The following is an 18,648-nucleotide window of genomic DNA, read 5'->3' as shown; positions in this document are numbered from 1 at the left end:
CCCATGATTTTGGATGGGGGGGGGAAACTTCATATTAATGCCCATGATTTTGGATGGGGGGGCCAACTTCATATTAATGCCAATGATGTTGGATGGGGGGGGCAACTTCATATTAATGCCCATGAGATGTTCAACTAGCAGGTGTTCACTTACTTTGGTCATGTAGTGTATATTCCACAAATCTAAACTAAGTAAATAGATTATTTTCCATATTTATGCAAAAGTTTATAACAAATGTAATAATTATACACTTCTTCAGTACATGACTAAAGTATGTGGACACCTGCTTTTCAAATATCTCATTCCAAAATCATGGGCATTATTATGGAGTTGGTAGGGCCTGCAAGGAGATGACATAGGCTAAAGTATTAGACAAAGCTATATATGAAATCAATGAGACTGGGTAATTTGCTTGTCAAATATCTCATTCCAAAATCATGGCCAAAATCATGGCCACTCTTCTGGCAAGGCTTTCCACTACATGTTGTACCACTGCTGCTATAACAGCTTCCACTCTTCTGGGAAGGCTTTCCACTAGATGTTGTAACACTGCTGCTATAACAGCTTCCACTCTTCTGGGAAGGCTTTCCACTAGATGTTGTAACACTGCTGCTATAACAGCTTCCACTCTTCTGGGAAGGCTTTCCACTAGATGTTGTAACACTGCTGCTATAACAACTTCCACTCTTCTGGGAAGGCTTTCCACTACATGTTGTAACACTGCTGCTATAACAGCCTCCAGTCTTCTGGGAAGGCTTTCCACTACATGTTGTACCACTGCTGCTATAACAGCTTCCACTCTTCTGGGAAGGCTTTCCACTACATGTTGTAACACTGCTGCTATAACAACTTCCACTCTTCTGGGAAGGCTTTCCACTACATGTTGTACCACTGCTGCTATAACAGCTTCCACTCTTCTGGGAAGGCTTTCCACTACATGTTGTAACACTGCTGCTATAACAACTTCCACTCTTCTGGCAAGGCTTTCCACTACATGTTGTACCACTGCTGCTATAACAGCTTCCACTCTTCTGGGAAGGCTTTCCACTACATGTTGTAACACTGCTGCTATAACAACTTCCACTCTTCTGGGAAGGCTTTCCACTACATGTTGTAACACTGCTGCTATAACAACTTCCACTCTTCTGGGAAGGCTTTCCACTACATGTTGTAACACTGCTGCTATAACAGCCTCCAGTCTTCTGGGAAGGCTTTCCACTACATGTTGTAACACTGCTGCTATAACAGCCTCCAGTCTTCTGGGAAGGCTTTCCACTACATGTTGTAACACTGCTGCGGGGACATGCTTCCATTTAGCCAAAGGGATGTCGGGCACTGATGTTGGGCGATTAGGCCTGACCCACAGTCAGTGTTCCTATTCATCCCAAAGGTGTTCGATGGGATTGAGGTCAGGGCTCTCAGGCCAGTCAGGATCTCCCACATCGATCTCGACAAACCATTTCTGTATGGGCCTGGCTTTGTGCACGGAGCATTGTCATGCTGAGACAGGAAAGGGCCTTTCCCAAACTGTTGCCACAAAGTTGGAAGCACGTAGTCATCTAGAATGTCATTGTATGCTGTAGGATTAAGATTTCCCTTCACTGGAACTAAGGGGGCCTGGCCCGAACCATGAAAAACAGCCCCAGGCCATTATTTCTCCTCCACCAAACTTTACAGTTGGAACTATGCGTTGCGGCTGGTAGCGTTCTCCGGGCATCCTCCAAACACAGATTCACTTGTCAGGCTGCCAGATGGTAATGTGTGATTCATCACTCCAGAGAACGCGTTTCCACGGCTTCAGAGTGCAATGGCTTACACCACTCCAGCTAGCGGTTGGCATTACGCATGATGATCTTAGGCTTGTGTGCAGCTGCTCGGCCTTTGAAACCCATTTCATGAAGCTCCCAATGAACAATTATTGTGCTGATGTTGCTTCCAGAGGCAGTTTGGAACTCGGTATTGAGTGTTGCAACCGAGGACAGGTGATTTTTACGCCCTACCAGCTTCCACAATTGGCGGTCTCGTTCTGTGAGCTTGTGTGGCCTACCACTTCGCGGCTGAGCCATTGTTGCTGCTAGACGTTACCTCTTCACAATAACAGCACTTATAGCTAACCGAGCAGCTCTAGGAGGTCCGAAATGTGACAAACTGACTTGTTGGAAACGTAGCATCCTACGACAGTGCCACGTTGAAAGTCAGTGAGCTCTTCAGTACAGGCCATTCTACTGCCAATGTTTGTCTATGGAGATGTGGCGGTGTGCTCGATTGTGTGCTCGATTATACACACCTGTCAGCAACAGGTGTGGCTGAAATAGCCGAACCCACTAATTTGAAGGGGTGTCCATGTACTTTTGTATAAAGTGTATTTTCTCAATTTGAATGTTTTTTTTATCAAAAACTCCTTTACCAACAATACTTTGCAGGTTTTGACATCAAGAAAGGAGCAGATTGCTGGTGGCTTCGCTGATGGAGGCGTACCGTGTAAGTAGGTACTAAATTGCCCAAAGAGTTTTGTCATGTCATGTTGTTTGTCATGTCATGCAAAACAAACTGGCCCTCTCGGATCTAGCATGGTGTTTGGGGATGTAATAAGCTAGCTAGCAAGCTACAACAACACCATCAATACTGCATGTTTTGCAGAAAGGAATTAATGGTCAAATACCTATCGGATCAATGTAATTGTTGTTTCCAAGGTATGTCTTTATTTTTGCTGAACTATCTGATCTTTATTGGCCGATATAACTTGTGGGATATCATGGCAGCCAATGTTTGTGTTAACCATTATACCGGGATTTTAACCATTATACCGGGATTTACTGTTGCCGCAGTTAGTAACATTAGTACTCAGGTTAGAATGTGGCTGCTATAGCTACCATCGGCCAACAACAGAGTTTTTGCCAGTTTGGTTATAGACATTCAATGTCTACTATGATGGTAAAGGTTTAGCTTGATGTTGTGTAACAGTAGGAGAAATGCTAATGTGCTGAACTGTTAGTAAGTGATGTTTCAACGCTGCTAGTGGTTATCTAGGAGGGGTAAAAATCCTAGCTCATTTTGTTTTATTTGTTTGGTTTTGGTTTTGTTTTGTTTGTTTGTTTTGTTTGTTTTAAGCCTTCGCCAAACCATGGCCCTAACCTTAACCACTCAGAATCAATACCTAACCTTAACCCTTGTTTTAATCCTGTAACTATGTGGAATTAACCCTGTAATCACGCTGAATTATTTTGTCAAAAATAGAAGTTGATCCGCAATATGTTGAATTTCGAAGGGAAACTGAGATCTTGTTGTTATAACCGTCCCACTCTGACTTCTTTACCTCTTTATGTTTTAGGACTGAAAGTGCCGGGTTTTGTTCATCGACAAACACTCAGGTCCATTGTCTCCATTGTTGGGTTAATTACAGGCGAGGTCTCAGGTTTCGAGGGAGATGCTGGCACGAGTCTTTTCTCATGGCCTCTGCTACATTGAAGGTGACAGGGGAAATAGTGGGACAGGGCCATAGCCATCCCATAGGGACCCGGTGGATTGAGTTGAACGAGAGAGAGAGAGAGAGTCTCAGGGTTTGTGTTACAGCCTGACAATAGCCAGCTAGCTCCACTGGACCAGTGCAGAGATGCAAGGCGAGGAAGGAGTCTGTCATCTGGGTCTGTGTGACACCAAGGGGTTCAGTCTCTTTCACCTCTTCCTCTCCCTCTCTTTCTCTCTCTCTGTTTTAATGAGAGGTCAGTGTCACAGACCCCCCCATGCTATTCTGAGTAAATAGAGCTTGCTACAGAGTATTGTGTTCATTATTCTGGGCCTATGGCTACAAACGAGTAGGGAAGTATAGTGTGCCACCAGCAGAGGGAGGGAGAGGATCATATTTCAGAGAGAGAGAGAGAGAGAGAGAATGAGGTGGAAACTGAACTGCACTTCCTAACCTACTGCCCATATTATAGACACATATTTCCCTCAGATTACGCAGATCCACAAAAAAATTCAAAAACAAACCCGATTTTGATAAACTCCCATATTTACTGGGTGAAATACCACAGTGTGACATCACAGCAGCAATATTTGTGACCTGTTGACACAAGGGCAACCAGTGAAGAACAAACACCAATGGAAATAAAACCCATGTTTATTTATTGTCCCTTTTGTACTTTAAGTATTTGCACATTATTACACCACTGTATATATATATAATATGAACTTTGTAATGTCTTTATTCTTTTGGAACTTCTGTATGTGTAATGTTTACTGTTCATTTTTATTGTTTATATATCACTTGTGTTTATAATCTACTTCACTTGCTTTGGCAATGTTAACACTTGTTTCCCATGCCAATAAAGCCCTTAAATTGAATTGGGAGAGAGCGGGAGAGAGAGAGTTGTATACAAGGACATGTTTAAAACTTTAAGAAGAGGTACTTCATGATAGTAAAATGTCATTGAAGGTTTACAGTGAGTGTGTTCATGTTTATATACTACAATATTTTTCTCTTTGTACATAATATCTCCAGTGTGAGATTCTTCTGTTACTTTGCATCTCTCTTTGCATGTAGGCTACATAACCATGGTCTAGTTCCGTACATCAGTTGTAAATCCAGAGAGTGAACTAAAGACCTGTATATTTTGTCTTCCTAAATGAGTAGGGTATGTCTTGTATGCAGGATTGACAGACCAAGGTCAAAAAAATCAAGTCTCGACATGGGGATAAGAAACATGCATGCAGTATTTATTTAGCAAACACATTAAATAAGACTACAAAGGTACTTCACTTATACAAAATACTAGATTCCATTCACATACAAAATAACAATAATTTACTGTATAAATTAAAATTTCACTATTTCATTTACAATTTTCATGAAAACAATATTTAGTATTCCCCGTCAAAACCAATGTTTGCCCCCTATCACATAGGACTGCTCGTCTCATGAACAGAGTACCATGTAGGGTTTAAGAATTCTGGGAACTTCCCTAAATCCCAAGGTTTTCCACAAATCATGGTTGGAGGGTTCCGGATCATGGTTGGAGGGTTCCGGATCATGGTTGGAGGGTTCCGGATCATGGTTGGAGGGTTCCGGATTTCCTGCTTATAACCCCCTGATTCAGGGTATCTTCCAACCAGGATTTGTGGAAAACATGGGAATTTGGAACCCTAGTACCATGTAACATTCGGATGAACAACAGCTAAAAAGAAGAGACATCTTCCATTATTTTTATAAGGTACTGTAGAATTGTCCAGTTGACTGGAGGACATGGGAGAGAATGGAGTTGGTATTTTTCACCAGGCTATCCAAACAGATATGGCCTTCCTTGATTTAAACTGTCAGATTAGATTATTTTCTATGTTTAACAAGGACTCCTCTCTGATGTCCTTCATACACACAAGCTCTCTCTTTCTCTCTCATACACTCTCTTTCATGCACACACACTATCTCTCTCTCTCACGCACGCACGCACGCACGCACACACACACACACACACACACACACACACACACACACACACACACACACACACACACACACACACACACACACACACACACACACACACACACACACACACACACACACACACACACACACACACACACACCCTCAGTCTCCCTAACCCGCTCTTCCGCTCTCTTTCTACCTCTCAGCATGAACTGCTCTGAACAGCACAGACCCAGGGGCACGTGCTCTTTCTTGTCTTGCTATAATTAACATGAGTTACTGATGAGCAGACATCCGAAGTAAAAGATGAGGTCACCCAGCAGACAAACATCAGAGGGAATAATGAGGAACGTTCCCTACATTGTGAGGCCCCCTTATTAACTCACAGGCACACCTAGGCTACTGTAAATCTTATCCCTCATTCCAATGTGTCAATGACTCCATCCCAAACGACACCCTATTCCCTATATAGTGCCCTACTTTTGACTAGGGCCCAGTAATGCGCTATAGGGTGCCGTTGGGACACAGCCATTACACTTTTGCATATAAACTGTAACCCTTTTGCTACAGCAGGTGCTCTAAATGTAATGTTTGCAATTTGGTTTCCAGAACAACAGAACTGTGTATTAGGTAGTTGTTGGGGAATTGTTCGATTATTTCTTAGATATTACTGCACTGTCGGAACTAAAAGCACAAGCATTTCGCTACACTCGCATTAACATCTGCTAACCATGTGTATGTGACAAATAACATTTGATTTGATTTGTGTAACATTTCAAATGGTTTTGGTTTCCAGAAGAACAGAACTGTGTAAAGTTTCAAATGATTTTGGTTTCCAGAAGAGATAAGAGCCAAACTGGATGAAATACTATTTATCTATCATTGTACAACTAGTAAAGCATCTAAAAGCAATTATTTAAAAAAAACTTTGATTAACATCTTTTTACAGCTACAAGTGCATGAACGTTTTGAACCAGATGAATCAGCTCTGACTGTGTTTCTGATTGGTGGGAAAGACAACCTGAAAAGTGCTCGACCAATAGAAATAGAATCCTAACATTATTGTACATATAAAACCTGATATATAAACATATATCTCATATTGGTATGGTTTAACCTATCTGAAACAGTGACATTAACCTGCTGTCTGCTAACACAATGGACACTGAAACAGTGACATTAACCTGCTGTCTGCTAACACAGTGGACTATCGATGAGTGCTTTTATCCATCCACCCCATATTATTTGTGGTTTAGCTGAGAGTTGAGTGAGGTTGTTTGGGTCTGCTGAGCCCTCTGAATGTGGGGATCTGAAGCTGCTGAATATGGGGGGGGGGGACCCTCCAGCCTCCCAGCCTCCCAGCCCTCCAGCCTCCCAGCCCTCCAGCCTCCCAGCCCTCCAGCCTCCAGCCTCCCAGCCTCCCAGCCTCCCAGCCTCCCAGCCCTCCAGCCTCCCAGCCCTCCCAGCCTCCCAGCCTCCCAGCCTCCCAGCCTCCCAGCCTCCCAGCCTCCCAGCCTCCCAGCCTCCCAGCCTCCCAGCCCTCACAGCCTCCCAGCCTCCCAGCCTCCCAGCCCTCCCAGCCTCCCAGCCTCCCAGCCTCCCCCTCCCAGCCTCCCAGCCTCCCAGCCTCCCAGCCCTCCAGCCTCACAGCCTCCCAGCCTCCCAGCCCTCCAGCCTCCCAGCCCTCCAGCCTCCCAGCCCTCCAGCCTCCAGCCTCCCAGCCTCCAGCCTCCCAGCCTCCCAGCCTCCCAGCCCTCCAGCCTCCCAGCCTCCCAGCCCCCAGCCTCCCAGCCTCCCAGCCTCCCAGCCTCCCAGCCCTCCAGCCTCCCAGCCTCCCAGCCTCCCAGCCCTCCAGCCCTCCAGCCTCCCAGCCTCCCAGCCCTCCAGCCTCCCAGCCCTCCAGCCTCACAGCCTCCCAGCCTCCCAGCCTCCCAGCCCTCCAGCCTCACAGCCTCCCAGCCTCCCAGCCCTCCAGCCTCCCAGCCTCCAGCCTCCCAGCCTCCCAGCCTCCCAGCCCTCCAGCCTCCCAGCCCTCCAGCCTCCCAGCCTCCCAGCCCTCCAGCCTCCCAGCCTCCCAGCCTCCAGCCTCCCAGCCTCCAGCCTCCCAGCCTCCCAGCCTCCCAGCCTCCAGCCTCCCAGCCTCCCAGCCTCCCAGCCTCCAGCCTCCCAGCCTCCCAGCCTCCCAGCCCTCCAGCCTCCCAGCCTCCCAGCCTCCCAGCCCTCCAGCCTCACAGCCTCCCAGCCTCCCAGCCTCCCAGCCTCCCAGCCTCCCAGCCCTCCAGCCTCCCAGCCCTCCAGCCTCCCAGCCTCCCAGCCTCCAGCCTCCCAGCCCTCCAGCCTCCCAGCCTCCCAGCCCTCCAGCCTCCCAGCCCTCCAGCCTCCCAGCCTCCCAGCTAAGTTGCAGTTCATGAGTAAGTACACAAACGACTGATGGATTTCACCATCGCTTTGAAAGAGCAGGACATATGTCACATTGAATTACACAACATACAACAGGATTTACCCCCTCCTTGTAATCAAGTGGCTACGTAAGGAGAACAATATGTTCAGTAATGTCCAAGAGGACACAAGACCACATAGAAAATAAAAGTGGGGAAAAAATTAAGCAAACGTTTATTTTCAAAGTCTCACCCATTCTACTATAATTCTCATTGACATAGTCTGTTATACAATGACATAGTCTGGTATAGAGTGACAATCTGTTATAGGGTGACGTAGTCTGTTATAGGGTGGACAAGGATCCCAACTAATAGACTCAGAAACACAGGGAGGAGGGGGAGAAGGGGGAGTGGAGTGGAGAGGGGTGGAGAGGAGAGGAGAGGAGAGGAGAGGAAAGGAAAGGAGAGGAGAGGAGAGGAGAGGAGAGGAGAGGAGAGGAGAGGAGAGGAGAGGAGAGGAGAGGAGAGGAGAGGAGAGGAGAGGAGAGGAGAGGAGAGGAGAGGAGAGGAGAGGAGAGGGAGAGAAGCCAACAGTAGCAGGCTTGTAGAAGATACTTAAGGCTTAAACACAGTGTGTGTTCCTAATGTCACCCTACTCCCTATATAATACACTACGTCTGACCAGAACCCTTTCGGCTATTTGGGACATAGCCAGTCAATAGCCAGTCAAACCAGATCAGAACCAACAGCTGAGTGGACAAGAGAGAGAGAACCTATGAGCATTTCAAAAACTATTTTAAAGGTCAAAATCATGCTTTTCATAAAATTGGATGAAAAGTAGATGAAACCAGATCTAAGTATGATTAAGTTTGATCATAAGGTTACTGGCCACTGGTCAAGGTTACCCCCCCCCCCCCCCCCATGACAAACACTTGGATTAAGGAGGTGAGGTTATTAAGGGAATAGGTTGACATCACCCTAACTCAGTCATTTTAATACACCAATGGTAACATAGCGTTCCCTTACCTAATTTAAATAAGTACCACCTTGTAACCAACATCGGAGAAAGTGTGTTTGGAGGGGCGTTGTTTATATAGCTAGATAGCTACTCTACTGGTGCCAAACTTGGACTGTAGGGTGTCAGACAATATAATTAAAAGTCTACCCTATTCATCTATGGAAAAGATAACTATGTTATGATAACTATAACTATGTCATCTGTGTCATCTGTGTGTGGTGTCAGCTAGTTACTGGCTAGGTAGGTTTTCAGCCAGCATGGAACGCTCGAAACTCTGATGTAGTTGTCATGTCAACACATCCGTCAGTTCTGCTGTGGATCGCATCACAAGAGACATGCCAAACGGGAGATGTGCAAAACATTTACATAATTGATGCAACGTCAATGTTGTTTTGTGTTTCACCAAATTATCTTGAGATGATTTTACTGCAACACTGCTCACTGTATTCAAGTTGCGTTTAGGCGTTAGGCGTTTCAAACTTCCTCGTAGTTAGCCATCCGCAAGCGTTTCGATCCCCCACCAATATTATGGGTGATATTAATATTTAATCACTCAAAAGGCTATTTTACATGGGAATCCGTATGACTGTTCGGGACCTTAAAACGGCAGTTGTTAAATTACACCCAACCCTCTTCTGCCTTTCTTCTCCTTCTGTTTCCTTCCTCCTTCCCTCTCCCCCTCCACCCACCCCGTCATTGGAGAGACTTCTGACGTGGATTCCTCCAGAGGCAGTGTGGCATAGAGAGAGTGAGTGAGGAAGCGAGCAAGTGTTGTTTTTCTCTCTCTGTATTCATGTCTTTTTTTAGATGCGTTCTTTCTTCAGGACTTACTCATGCTATCTATTCTCCTCGCTCCAGATAGAGCAGGTAAATCACCTCTCTTCTCTCTCTCTATACCAAACACTGGCCTACATAACACACCATAATTACAGGTAACTCGTTGCTGTCCGAGAGGAAAGGGGGGTCCCTTTCAGGCTTAGCTGGCTGTGGTGGTTCAATAACTGCCGATTGTCCATAGTGGTATTAATTGTACTTACATAACTGAGTTAGAGTTACATGTAGCGTAATATGACGGGGTTGATGTCCTCGTCCCTTGATAACGATCAGGATTCAACCCCCTTTTTCTATGTGAGACACCAGTCACAGTCACTGACAGGGAATATGCATGGCTCCCTTTGTCGTTCGCAGATTATTAAATGAGGAGAGATGCGTAGTCTGTCATTTTGTGCCCCACTTGGAAACAGTTACAATGGAAGACCTGCATTCTGGAGGAGTCCTGTGGAAACTGGAATCTGATTTGGCCCCAGCCAACACCTGTCTTTAGAGGAGGGCTTCAATAATCTATCAGATGTCCATGGAGAGACAATGGAAGTAGAACCCCAAGAATATGAGTGCCCTGCAGTAAAATGTCCACCTTGAGCTGTTTGTACATCTACTCTCCTCTCCTGCCTTGTACACAGCAGACACAGACAGCCATGTCTGGGCCATTTTGGTAGTAGTCTCTCAGTGAGTCAGTGAATCAGTCATTAGTTAGCATGTTAGCTTTGTAGCTCAGTGCCCCATAGAGTCTCATTGGTTTGGGGCGGCCAGCTCTGTTGCTAGCTCTGGTATGGTAGGCCCTGGTACAGGGTTCAGTAGTGATGGCGGTAGTATACCAGACTGCAGTTCCCTAGTTGCCCACCAGAGGGCTGAGGTCTCCGTGGTGGTTCTTTAGCTTTTTCTTGAAAAGAGAGATGGTGGAGGGCTGGTAAAGGATGATCCAGGGCTCAGACCCAGAACTCTGACCGCTGCAGCTCTCTGAACCACTGATGGTCGGGATGTTGGGAGATCTGGAAGAGAAGAGGGGGAGAGGAGGAGAGAGGGAAAAGGTAATGGGAGGGAAGGAGGGCAAGGAGAGAAAGAGAGACACATAGACATCGCACAGAGAATAGTAACATTAGGTTATACGTTCCATTAGCTTGTGGCTCTTACAACCTTAAAAAGACATCACTTGGCATCAACTATACTTCTGTTACACTACCACTTGACAACTTTATTGTTCATAAGTTACAGTGAACAACAGGAAATGTGATACTTACTTGACTGTGACATGAAGCAGTAGTTTGGTCACCATGACAATGACTGTCAGAGTCAGGAGAGCAGCCAGAGTGTAGATGGTCCACTCTGACAACACACAAACATAGAATTTTCCTCAGACACCTCAGAGGAATACATACCAGTTAGCACTACTAGAGAATCTGGAGGCATTTTATAGACCCTCAGATCAGAAAGATATACAAGGGGACTATAAAACAAAAATAGTTTGGCAGATCTAGACCATATGAGTTTGTACAGTACTATAATGCTTGTACTGCCAGCACACATGTTACCCCAAAGACCTTAATCAGAACATATTCTGAGGGAAAAATATTAGTACACACGTTATTACATCAGCGTTATATATCTGACAGTATTTGGCCCAGGTCTCACACCTTCTTCATAACACATGATGTACATGGTGAACAATAACTTGTTAAATACATCCATGCACATGTCATGGAAACATAGTGAGACCAGGTAGCTATAACAAGGAACCCTATAGTAGAAAGCCTTCTGTTAAATCTAAAATGATTTAGTAGGCTTGACCTATGCCCTTTGTTAATGTACAGCCCTGTGACAGAAGCCTCCTTAGTAGAAATAGTACCAACCCCTATCAGAGAGAAAGGTATGGTGAGAGAGAGACGGAGGGAAGGATGGAGAGAGATGATGATGTCTACATACTAGAGGTGTATCCGTTGGTACCGTTGGGTCCGACCCACTGACCTGGCATGTTGTGGTCCGGTTTACCAGGACTGGATGTTATCACGTAGAGGATTTGTGAGGAGCGACCATTAGTTTTCTCCGTTGCTCCTCCCAGCTCAGGCTCCACCGTACTGGTGTCCTCTTCCTCCTCCTCCTCTTCTTCATCCATAGGCCTGGACCCTCTCAGAGCTGAAACAACAACAATAACAACAACACACATCAGAATGTTTCCATGTGTCTACCTGTGGCTGCTGCTGCGTTTGTCCCCAAACCAGGAACAATTGGTTTTCTTCACATCATAAAAATACTAAAAGTCAAGACAAGGATGTCTAAATCAGGAAAATATTGAGTCCTTATGAGATGACAAAACATGCTGGAAGTTCATTTCATTCCTTATCTCATTCCTTATCTCATTCCTTATCTCTACCATGACTGGTGACCTCACTGAATCTTTACCAGAAGTAAACAAATAGTTTGAGTTGTCTCCACACAACAGAATGCTGCGCTGCCACTGCTTCATTCCTCAGACTGAGAGCGTTTATTCTCCTCAACTGAGGGTGAAATTACCATAGCACCGCTCAGCACCCTATGGATGTGGTAACATACTGTTTGGAATTTACATCCATTTTAGCCTCAAGGGGAGTCTCTCTCTTTCTATATCTCTCTCTGTTTCTCTCTCAGTGGAGCTCTCTCGCTCTCTTTCTCTGTAGCTCTCTCTCTCTTTGTATCTCTCTCTCTCTTTCAATTCAAGGGGCTTTATTATTAACATATGTTTACTTTACAAAAGTAAGTGAAATGGACAAATAAAAGTGAAGTAAACAATAAAAAGTGAACAGTAAACATTACACTCACAAAAGTTCCAAAATAATAAAGACATGTCAAATGTCATATTATGTCCATAAACAGTGTTGTAATGATGTGATGTGCAAATAGTTAAAGTACAAAAGGGAAAATAATGTAATCTGAGGGAAATATGTGTCTATAATATGGTCATACATTTGGCAGGAAGTTAGGAAGTGCAGCTCAGTTTCCACCTCATTTTGTGGGCAGTGTGCACATAGCCTGTCTTCTCTTGAGAGCTAGGTCTGCCTTTGGAGACTTTTCTCAGTAGCAAGGCTATGCTCACTGAGTCTGTACATAGTCAAAGCTTTCATTACTGTTGGGTCAGTCACAGTGGTCAGATATTTTGCCACTGTGTACTCTCAGTTTAGGGCCAAATAGCATTCTAGTTTGCTCTATTTTTGGATAATTCTTTCCAATATGTCAAGTAATTATCTTTTCATTTTCTCATGATTTGGTTGGGTTCTATTGTGTTGCTGTCCTGGGGCTCTGTGGGGTCTGTGTTGGTGAACAGAGCCCCAGGACCAGCTTTCTTAGGGGAATCTTCTCCAGGTTCATCTCTCTGTAGGTGATGACTTTGTTAAGGAAGGTTTGGGATTCACTTCCTTTTAGGTGGTTGTAGAATCTAACGTCTCTTTTCTGGAATTTGATCATTAGCGGGAAACGGCCTAATTCTACTCTGCATGCATTATTTGGTGTTTTACGTTGTACACTGGGGATATTTTTACTGAATTCTGTCAACTGGACCTTTTTTGGAAAAACAATATTGTTAGTCTGAATAAGATTTACTGTCAGGGTCCAGATCTGACACAATCTGTGAAGAATATCTAGGTGCTGCTGTAGGCCCTCCTTGGTTGGGGACAGATTATCAGCAAACGGTAGACATTTGACTTCAGATTCTAATAGGGTGAGGCCGAGTGCTGCAGACTGTTGTAGTGCCCTTGCCAATTCGTTGATATATACAGTGCCTTGCGAAAGTATTCGGCCCCCTTGAACTTTGCGACCTTTTGCCACATTTCAGGCTTCAAACATAAAGATATAAAACTGTATTTTTTTTGTGAAGAATCAACAACAAGTGGGACACAATCATGAAGTGGAACGACATTTATTGGATATTTCAAACTTTTTTAATTAACAAATCAAAAACTAAAAAATTGGGCGTACAAAATTATTCAACACTCTCCGTGTTGTTGTTTGTTATAAGTGTGTTCTAATTTTCCCAGAAGTGATTCAATTCTATGGATTCTTCAATTACATTGAGCTGATTGCTGACGTGCTGTTCCTTCTTTTTCCGTAGTGTATTTCTGTATTGTTTTAGTGATTCACCATAGTTAAGGCGCAGACTTAGGTTTTTTGTCTCTATTCTTTTGGTTGGAAAGGTTTCTCAATTTCTTTCTTAGGTTTTTGCATTCTTCATCAAACCATTTCTCATTGTTGTTCATTTTCTTCGGGTTGTCTGCTTGAAAAAACAACATTTGATAGGGAAGCGGATAGGTCAAATATATTGTTGAGGCTTTCTACTGCCACGTTTGCACCTTCACTATTACAGTGAAATGTTTTGTCCAGGAAGATGTCTGAAAGGGTTTGAATTTGTTGTTGTCTCATTGTTTTTTGGTAGGTTTCTGCACTGCTTTCCTTCCATCTATAGCATTTCTTAATATTGTGCAGTTCTTTTGGATTTGATGTCTCATGATTGAGTATTGCTCTGTTCAGATAGACTGTGTTTTTTCTGTGATCTGATAGGGGTATTAGTGGGCTGACTGTGAACGCTCTGAGACTCTGGGTTGAGGGCAGTGATAAAGGAGTCTACAGTACTTCTGCCAAGGAATGAGCTGTAGGTGTACCTACCATAGGAGTGTCATCGAAGTCTACCATTAACTGTGTACAGACCCAGCGCATGACAGAGCAGCAGGAGTTGTGACCCGTTTTTGTTGGTTATGTTGTCATAGTTGCGTCTAAGAGGGCATATTTGGGAGGGAATACTGTCACCTCCAGGAAGGTGTTTGTCCCCCTGTGTGCTGAGGGTGTTAGGTTCTTGTCCAGTTCTGGCACTTAGGTCACCACAGACTAGTACATGTCCCTGGGTCTGGAAATGGTTGATCTCCCCCTTCAGGATGGAGAAGCTGGTTGTGTGTGGGGTGGTTGTGTGTGGGTGGTTGTGTGGGAGGGTGGTTGTGTGTGGGTGGTTGTGTGCGTGGGTGGTTGTGTGTGTGTGGATGGTTGTGGATGGGTGGATGTGTGTGTGGGTGGTTGTGTGTGTGGGTGGTTGTGTGTGTGGGTGGTTGTGTGTGGGTGGTTGTGTGTATGGGTGGTTGTGTGTGTGGGTGGTTGTGTGTGGGTGGTTGTGTATGGGTGATTGTGTATGGGTGGTTGTATATGGGTGGTTGTGTGTTTGGGTGGTTGTGTATGTGGGTGGTTGTGTGTGGGTGGGTGGTTGTGTGTGGGTGGGTGGATGGTTGTGTGTGGGTGGTTGTGTGTATGGGTGGTTGTGTATGGGTGGTTGTGTGTGGGTGGGTGGTTGTGGGTGGGTGGGTGGTTGTGTGTGGGTGGTTGTGGGTGGGTGGGTGGTTGTGTGTGGGTGGTTGTGTGTGGGTGGTTGTGTGTGGGTGGTTGTGTATGTGATTTATAGCCCTCTCGGCTCTTCGCTATAATGTCAACCATATCAACTAACTCAGAGTAGTGCTGAGAGCTGCATTCCTTAAAGTAATGGACCCGAAACAATAGTGGATGTTTACAACAGTTTGGTCTAAACAGAGAATTTCTATTTATCCGTAAATACTTTGATTTTATTACGATAAAGTGGGATAAAAATGTGGGTTGTAGATATGTGTTACTTAAATACATGGATATACCAGCATCATTAATGAATGCACAATAACAGCATGTCTAGATGTAAGCAATGCTCTCTATGCAACATGCACCCTGCCAATTAGTACGTGTTCCTAGAAAAACGGAACATTTAAATATGCAACACCAATATCACCTGCTGCTGTGAGGCTAGTGAGAAGAGAAAAGGTGCCTGTCCTCCCTCTACCTCTCGCTGTGTGTGTGTGTGTGTGTGTGTGTGTGTGTGTGTGTGTGTGTGTGTGTGTGTGTGTGTGTGTGTGTGTGTGTGTGTGTGTGTGTGTGTGTGTGTGTGTGTGTGTGTGTGTGTGTGTGTGTGTGTGTGTGTCTGTGTGTGTGTGTGTGTGTGTCTGTGTGGGCAGGCGGATGTTCGGGCGGGTGGCGTGGTTGCTATGCAAAACCCTGCCATGGTACCCAGGATGTCAGCCTGCACCTGTTCACATTATAACTACCGGAGAGAAATGAGAAATGAATTTCTTCATGTGGTTCTCTGTGTGTGTCTTTATGTGGTCCAGTCGGTGTGCTGCTGGGACTGAAATCATTCAGAGAGAGAGGTCTGGAAATGATTATCTCCTCTGCTATCCTAGCTACTATAAAAACATACAACCTCCAAACAACCTCCAAACAACCGCTGTGTGGGTGATATCATGTTAATGACCAGATTTGAGAACAATACCTTCAATCTAATCTGACAGGGAGTTTGAACAGAACGTCACCCTGTTGATTTTACTAGTAAAAGTCCCCAGCTACAGCATGTGTAAGTGTCTCTTACCTTGATATGGGACAGCAAACCCTGTGTCTGGTTGGTTTGGTCTGTATGTGTGTGTGTGTGTGTGTGTGTGTGTGTGTGTGTGTGTGTGTGTGTGTGTGTGTGTGTGTGTGTGTGTGTGTGTGTGTGTGTGTGTGTGTGTGTGTGCGTCTGTCCGTGTGTGTGTGTGTGTGCGTCTGTCCGTGTGTGTGTGTGTGTGCTTCTGTGTGTGCGTGCGTGCGTGCGTGCGTGCGTGCGTGCGTGCGTGTGTGTGTGTGTGAGAGAAAGAGAGAACCCACCTTGATACGTGACAGCGAAGCCCTGTGCCTGGTTGGTTCGGTCTGAGTAGAAGTAGAGGATAACATAGTCTCCAGTGACGTTGACCAGCTCCCGGGGAGGGGTACGACCGTCAAACCTCGCCACCACCTGATCAATCAACCAACCAACCAACCAGCCAATCAATCAACCAATCAAACTTTATTCTGTAACGTATAGCACATGTTATACAAGGAAGCAATACAACGTACTTCACAGCACAAATACATAAATACAATGACTAATGGAGATAAATAAATACTTTTGGAGAAACTAAAAAGGAGAGTAATAACATCTAACCTGGTTGGTGAAGCCGTCCAGCAGTTCAACCATGTCTGTCTGGTCCGAGATGTCAAAGAAGGTGAAGTTAAACAGGATCACAGAGGCTCCAGGGACCTAATAATAATAATTAGACATATAGAAACCATATATATTATTGATACAGAGTTATATCGTTATATATAGCTTGTCTGAAACCCAAAGACAATTTACAATAGGCAAGAAACTGAAGAAAAAAAAACGAACAGCAAACTATAGGACTGGGATATTGGGTAGGAGAGAGGAGGTAGGAGAGGTAGAGGTAGGAGAGAGGAGGTAAGAGAGAGGAGGTAAGAGAGAGGAGGTAGGAGAGGTAGAGGTAGGAGAGGTAGAGGTAGGAGAGAGGAGGTAAGAGAGAGGAGGTAAGAGAGAGGAGGTAAGAGAGGTAGAGGTAGGAGAGAGGAGGTAGGAGAGAGGAGGTAGGAGAGGTAGAGGTAGGAGAGAGGAGGTAAGAGAGAGGAGGTAAGAGAGAGGAGGTAAGAGAGAGGAGGTAGGAGAGAGGAGGTAGGAGAGGTAGAGGTAGGAGAGGTAGAGGTAGGAGAGAGGAGGTAGGAGAGAGGAGGTAGGAGAGGTAGAGGTAGGAGAGAGGAGGTAGGAGAGAGGAGGTAGGAGAGGTAGAGGTAGGAGAGAGGGGGTAGGAGAGAGGAGGTAGGAGAGAGGAGGTAGGAGAGGTAGAGGTAGGAGAGGTAGAGGTAGGAGAGAGGAGGTAGGAGAGAGGAGATCGGAGAGGTAGAGGTAGGAGAGGTAGGAGAGGTAGAGGTGGTAGGAGAGGAGATAGGAGAGAGGTGGTAGGAGAGGTAGAGGTAGGAGAGAGGAGATAGGAGAGGGGTGGTAGGAGAGAGGTGGTAGGAGATAGGAGAGAGGAGACAGGAGAGAGGTGGTAGGAGATAGGAGAGAGGAGACAGGAGAGAGGAGGTAGGAGAAAGGTGGTAGGAGAGAGGAGGTAGAGAGAGGAGGTAGGAGAGAGGGGGTAGGAGAGAGGGGGTAGGAGATAGGAGAGAGGAGGTAGGAGAGAGGAGGTAGGAGGGCCGTAAAAGTAAATGAGTCAAGATCCTAGACGTACCTGGACAGTCCAGTAGCAAACCCTTCCGGCCCCGTACTTATCAGGGAAGTCAGGGGAGTAAACCACCCCAGAGGGCGCAGAGTAGTTACCCCCGCAGGCCCCCACTCGAGCTGGAGTTAAACAGTCGGAAAACAGTTGACTTAACAACGGTTTCATTATTGACGTTTGCATTGTGCAGTTTGTAAGTCTTTCAGACAGGTGTGTTTGTTTATGTTGTTATAGCCTATAGCTGTTCTGTTGTGTATTTGATGTTTTGTGTGGACCCCAGGTAGAGGAGCTGCTGCATGTGCAGTAGCTAATGGGGATCCTACTCAACTAAACTAATCACTGTCGTACAACTCCCCCTAGTGACTCATATGTAAACTAATCCCTGTTGTACAACTCCCCCTAGTGACTCATATGTAAACTAAACCCTGTTGTACAACTCCCCCTAGTGACTCATATGTAAACTAAACCCTGTCGTACAACTCCCCCTAGTGACTCATATGTAAACTAAACCCTGTCGTACAACTCCCCCTAGTGACTCATATGTAAACTAATCCCTGTTGTACAACTCCCCCTAGTGACTCATATGTAAACTAATCCCTGTTGTACAACTCCCCCTAGTGACTCATATGTAAACTAAACCCTGTTGTACAACTCCCCCTAGTGACTCATATGTAAACTAAACCCTGTCGTACAACTCCCCCTAGTGACTCATATGTAAACTAAACCCTGTTGTACAACTCCCCCTAGTGACTCATATGTAAACTAAACCCTGTCGTACAACTCCCCCTAGTGACTCATATGTAAACTAAACCCTGTTGTACAACTCCCCCTAGTGACTCATATGTAAACTAAACCCTGTTGTAAAACTCCCCCAATTCACTCATATGTAAAATAAACCCTGTTGTACAACTCACCCCAGAGACTCATATG

At 45.4% G+C, this 18,648-nt stretch overlaps 1 protein-coding gene across 2 annotated transcripts in view; it reads right to left on the bottom strand.

The window, feature by feature from the left end:
- Positions 1-8,015: 8,015 nt before the first annotated feature.
- The window catches only part of LOC135513784 (kremen protein 1-like), a 128,865-nt gene continuing 118,232 nt past the window's right edge, over positions 8,016-18,648 (bottom strand). The window contains exons 6-11 of one of the 2 annotated variants that reach the window (XM_064936710.1): positions 17,731-17,840; positions 16,650-16,745; positions 16,334-16,460; positions 11,582-11,791; positions 10,900-10,984; positions 8,016-10,650 (exon numbers count right to left, since the gene is read on the bottom strand). In XM_064936710.1, the coding sequence (XP_064792782.1) occupies positions 10,491-10,650; positions 10,900-10,984; positions 11,582-11,791; positions 16,334-16,460; positions 16,650-16,745; positions 17,731-17,840 (788 nt within the window). In that variant the 3' untranslated portion in view covers positions 8,016-10,490. The remainder of the gene's footprint in view (positions 10,651-10,899; positions 10,985-11,581; positions 11,792-16,333; positions 16,461-16,649; positions 16,746-17,730; positions 17,841-18,648) is intronic. The other variant, XM_064936711.1, reaches the window with a different exon arrangement.

This window comes from Oncorhynchus masou, chromosome 25, assembly GCF_036934945.1.
Source record: "Oncorhynchus masou masou isolate Uvic2021 chromosome 25, UVic_Omas_1.1, whole genome shotgun sequence".
NCBI lineage: Eukaryota > Metazoa > Chordata > Actinopteri > Salmoniformes > Salmonidae > Oncorhynchus > Oncorhynchus masou.
Note: the sequence above shows the minus strand (reverse complement) of the source record. Positions and strands in the feature narration are given on the sequence as shown.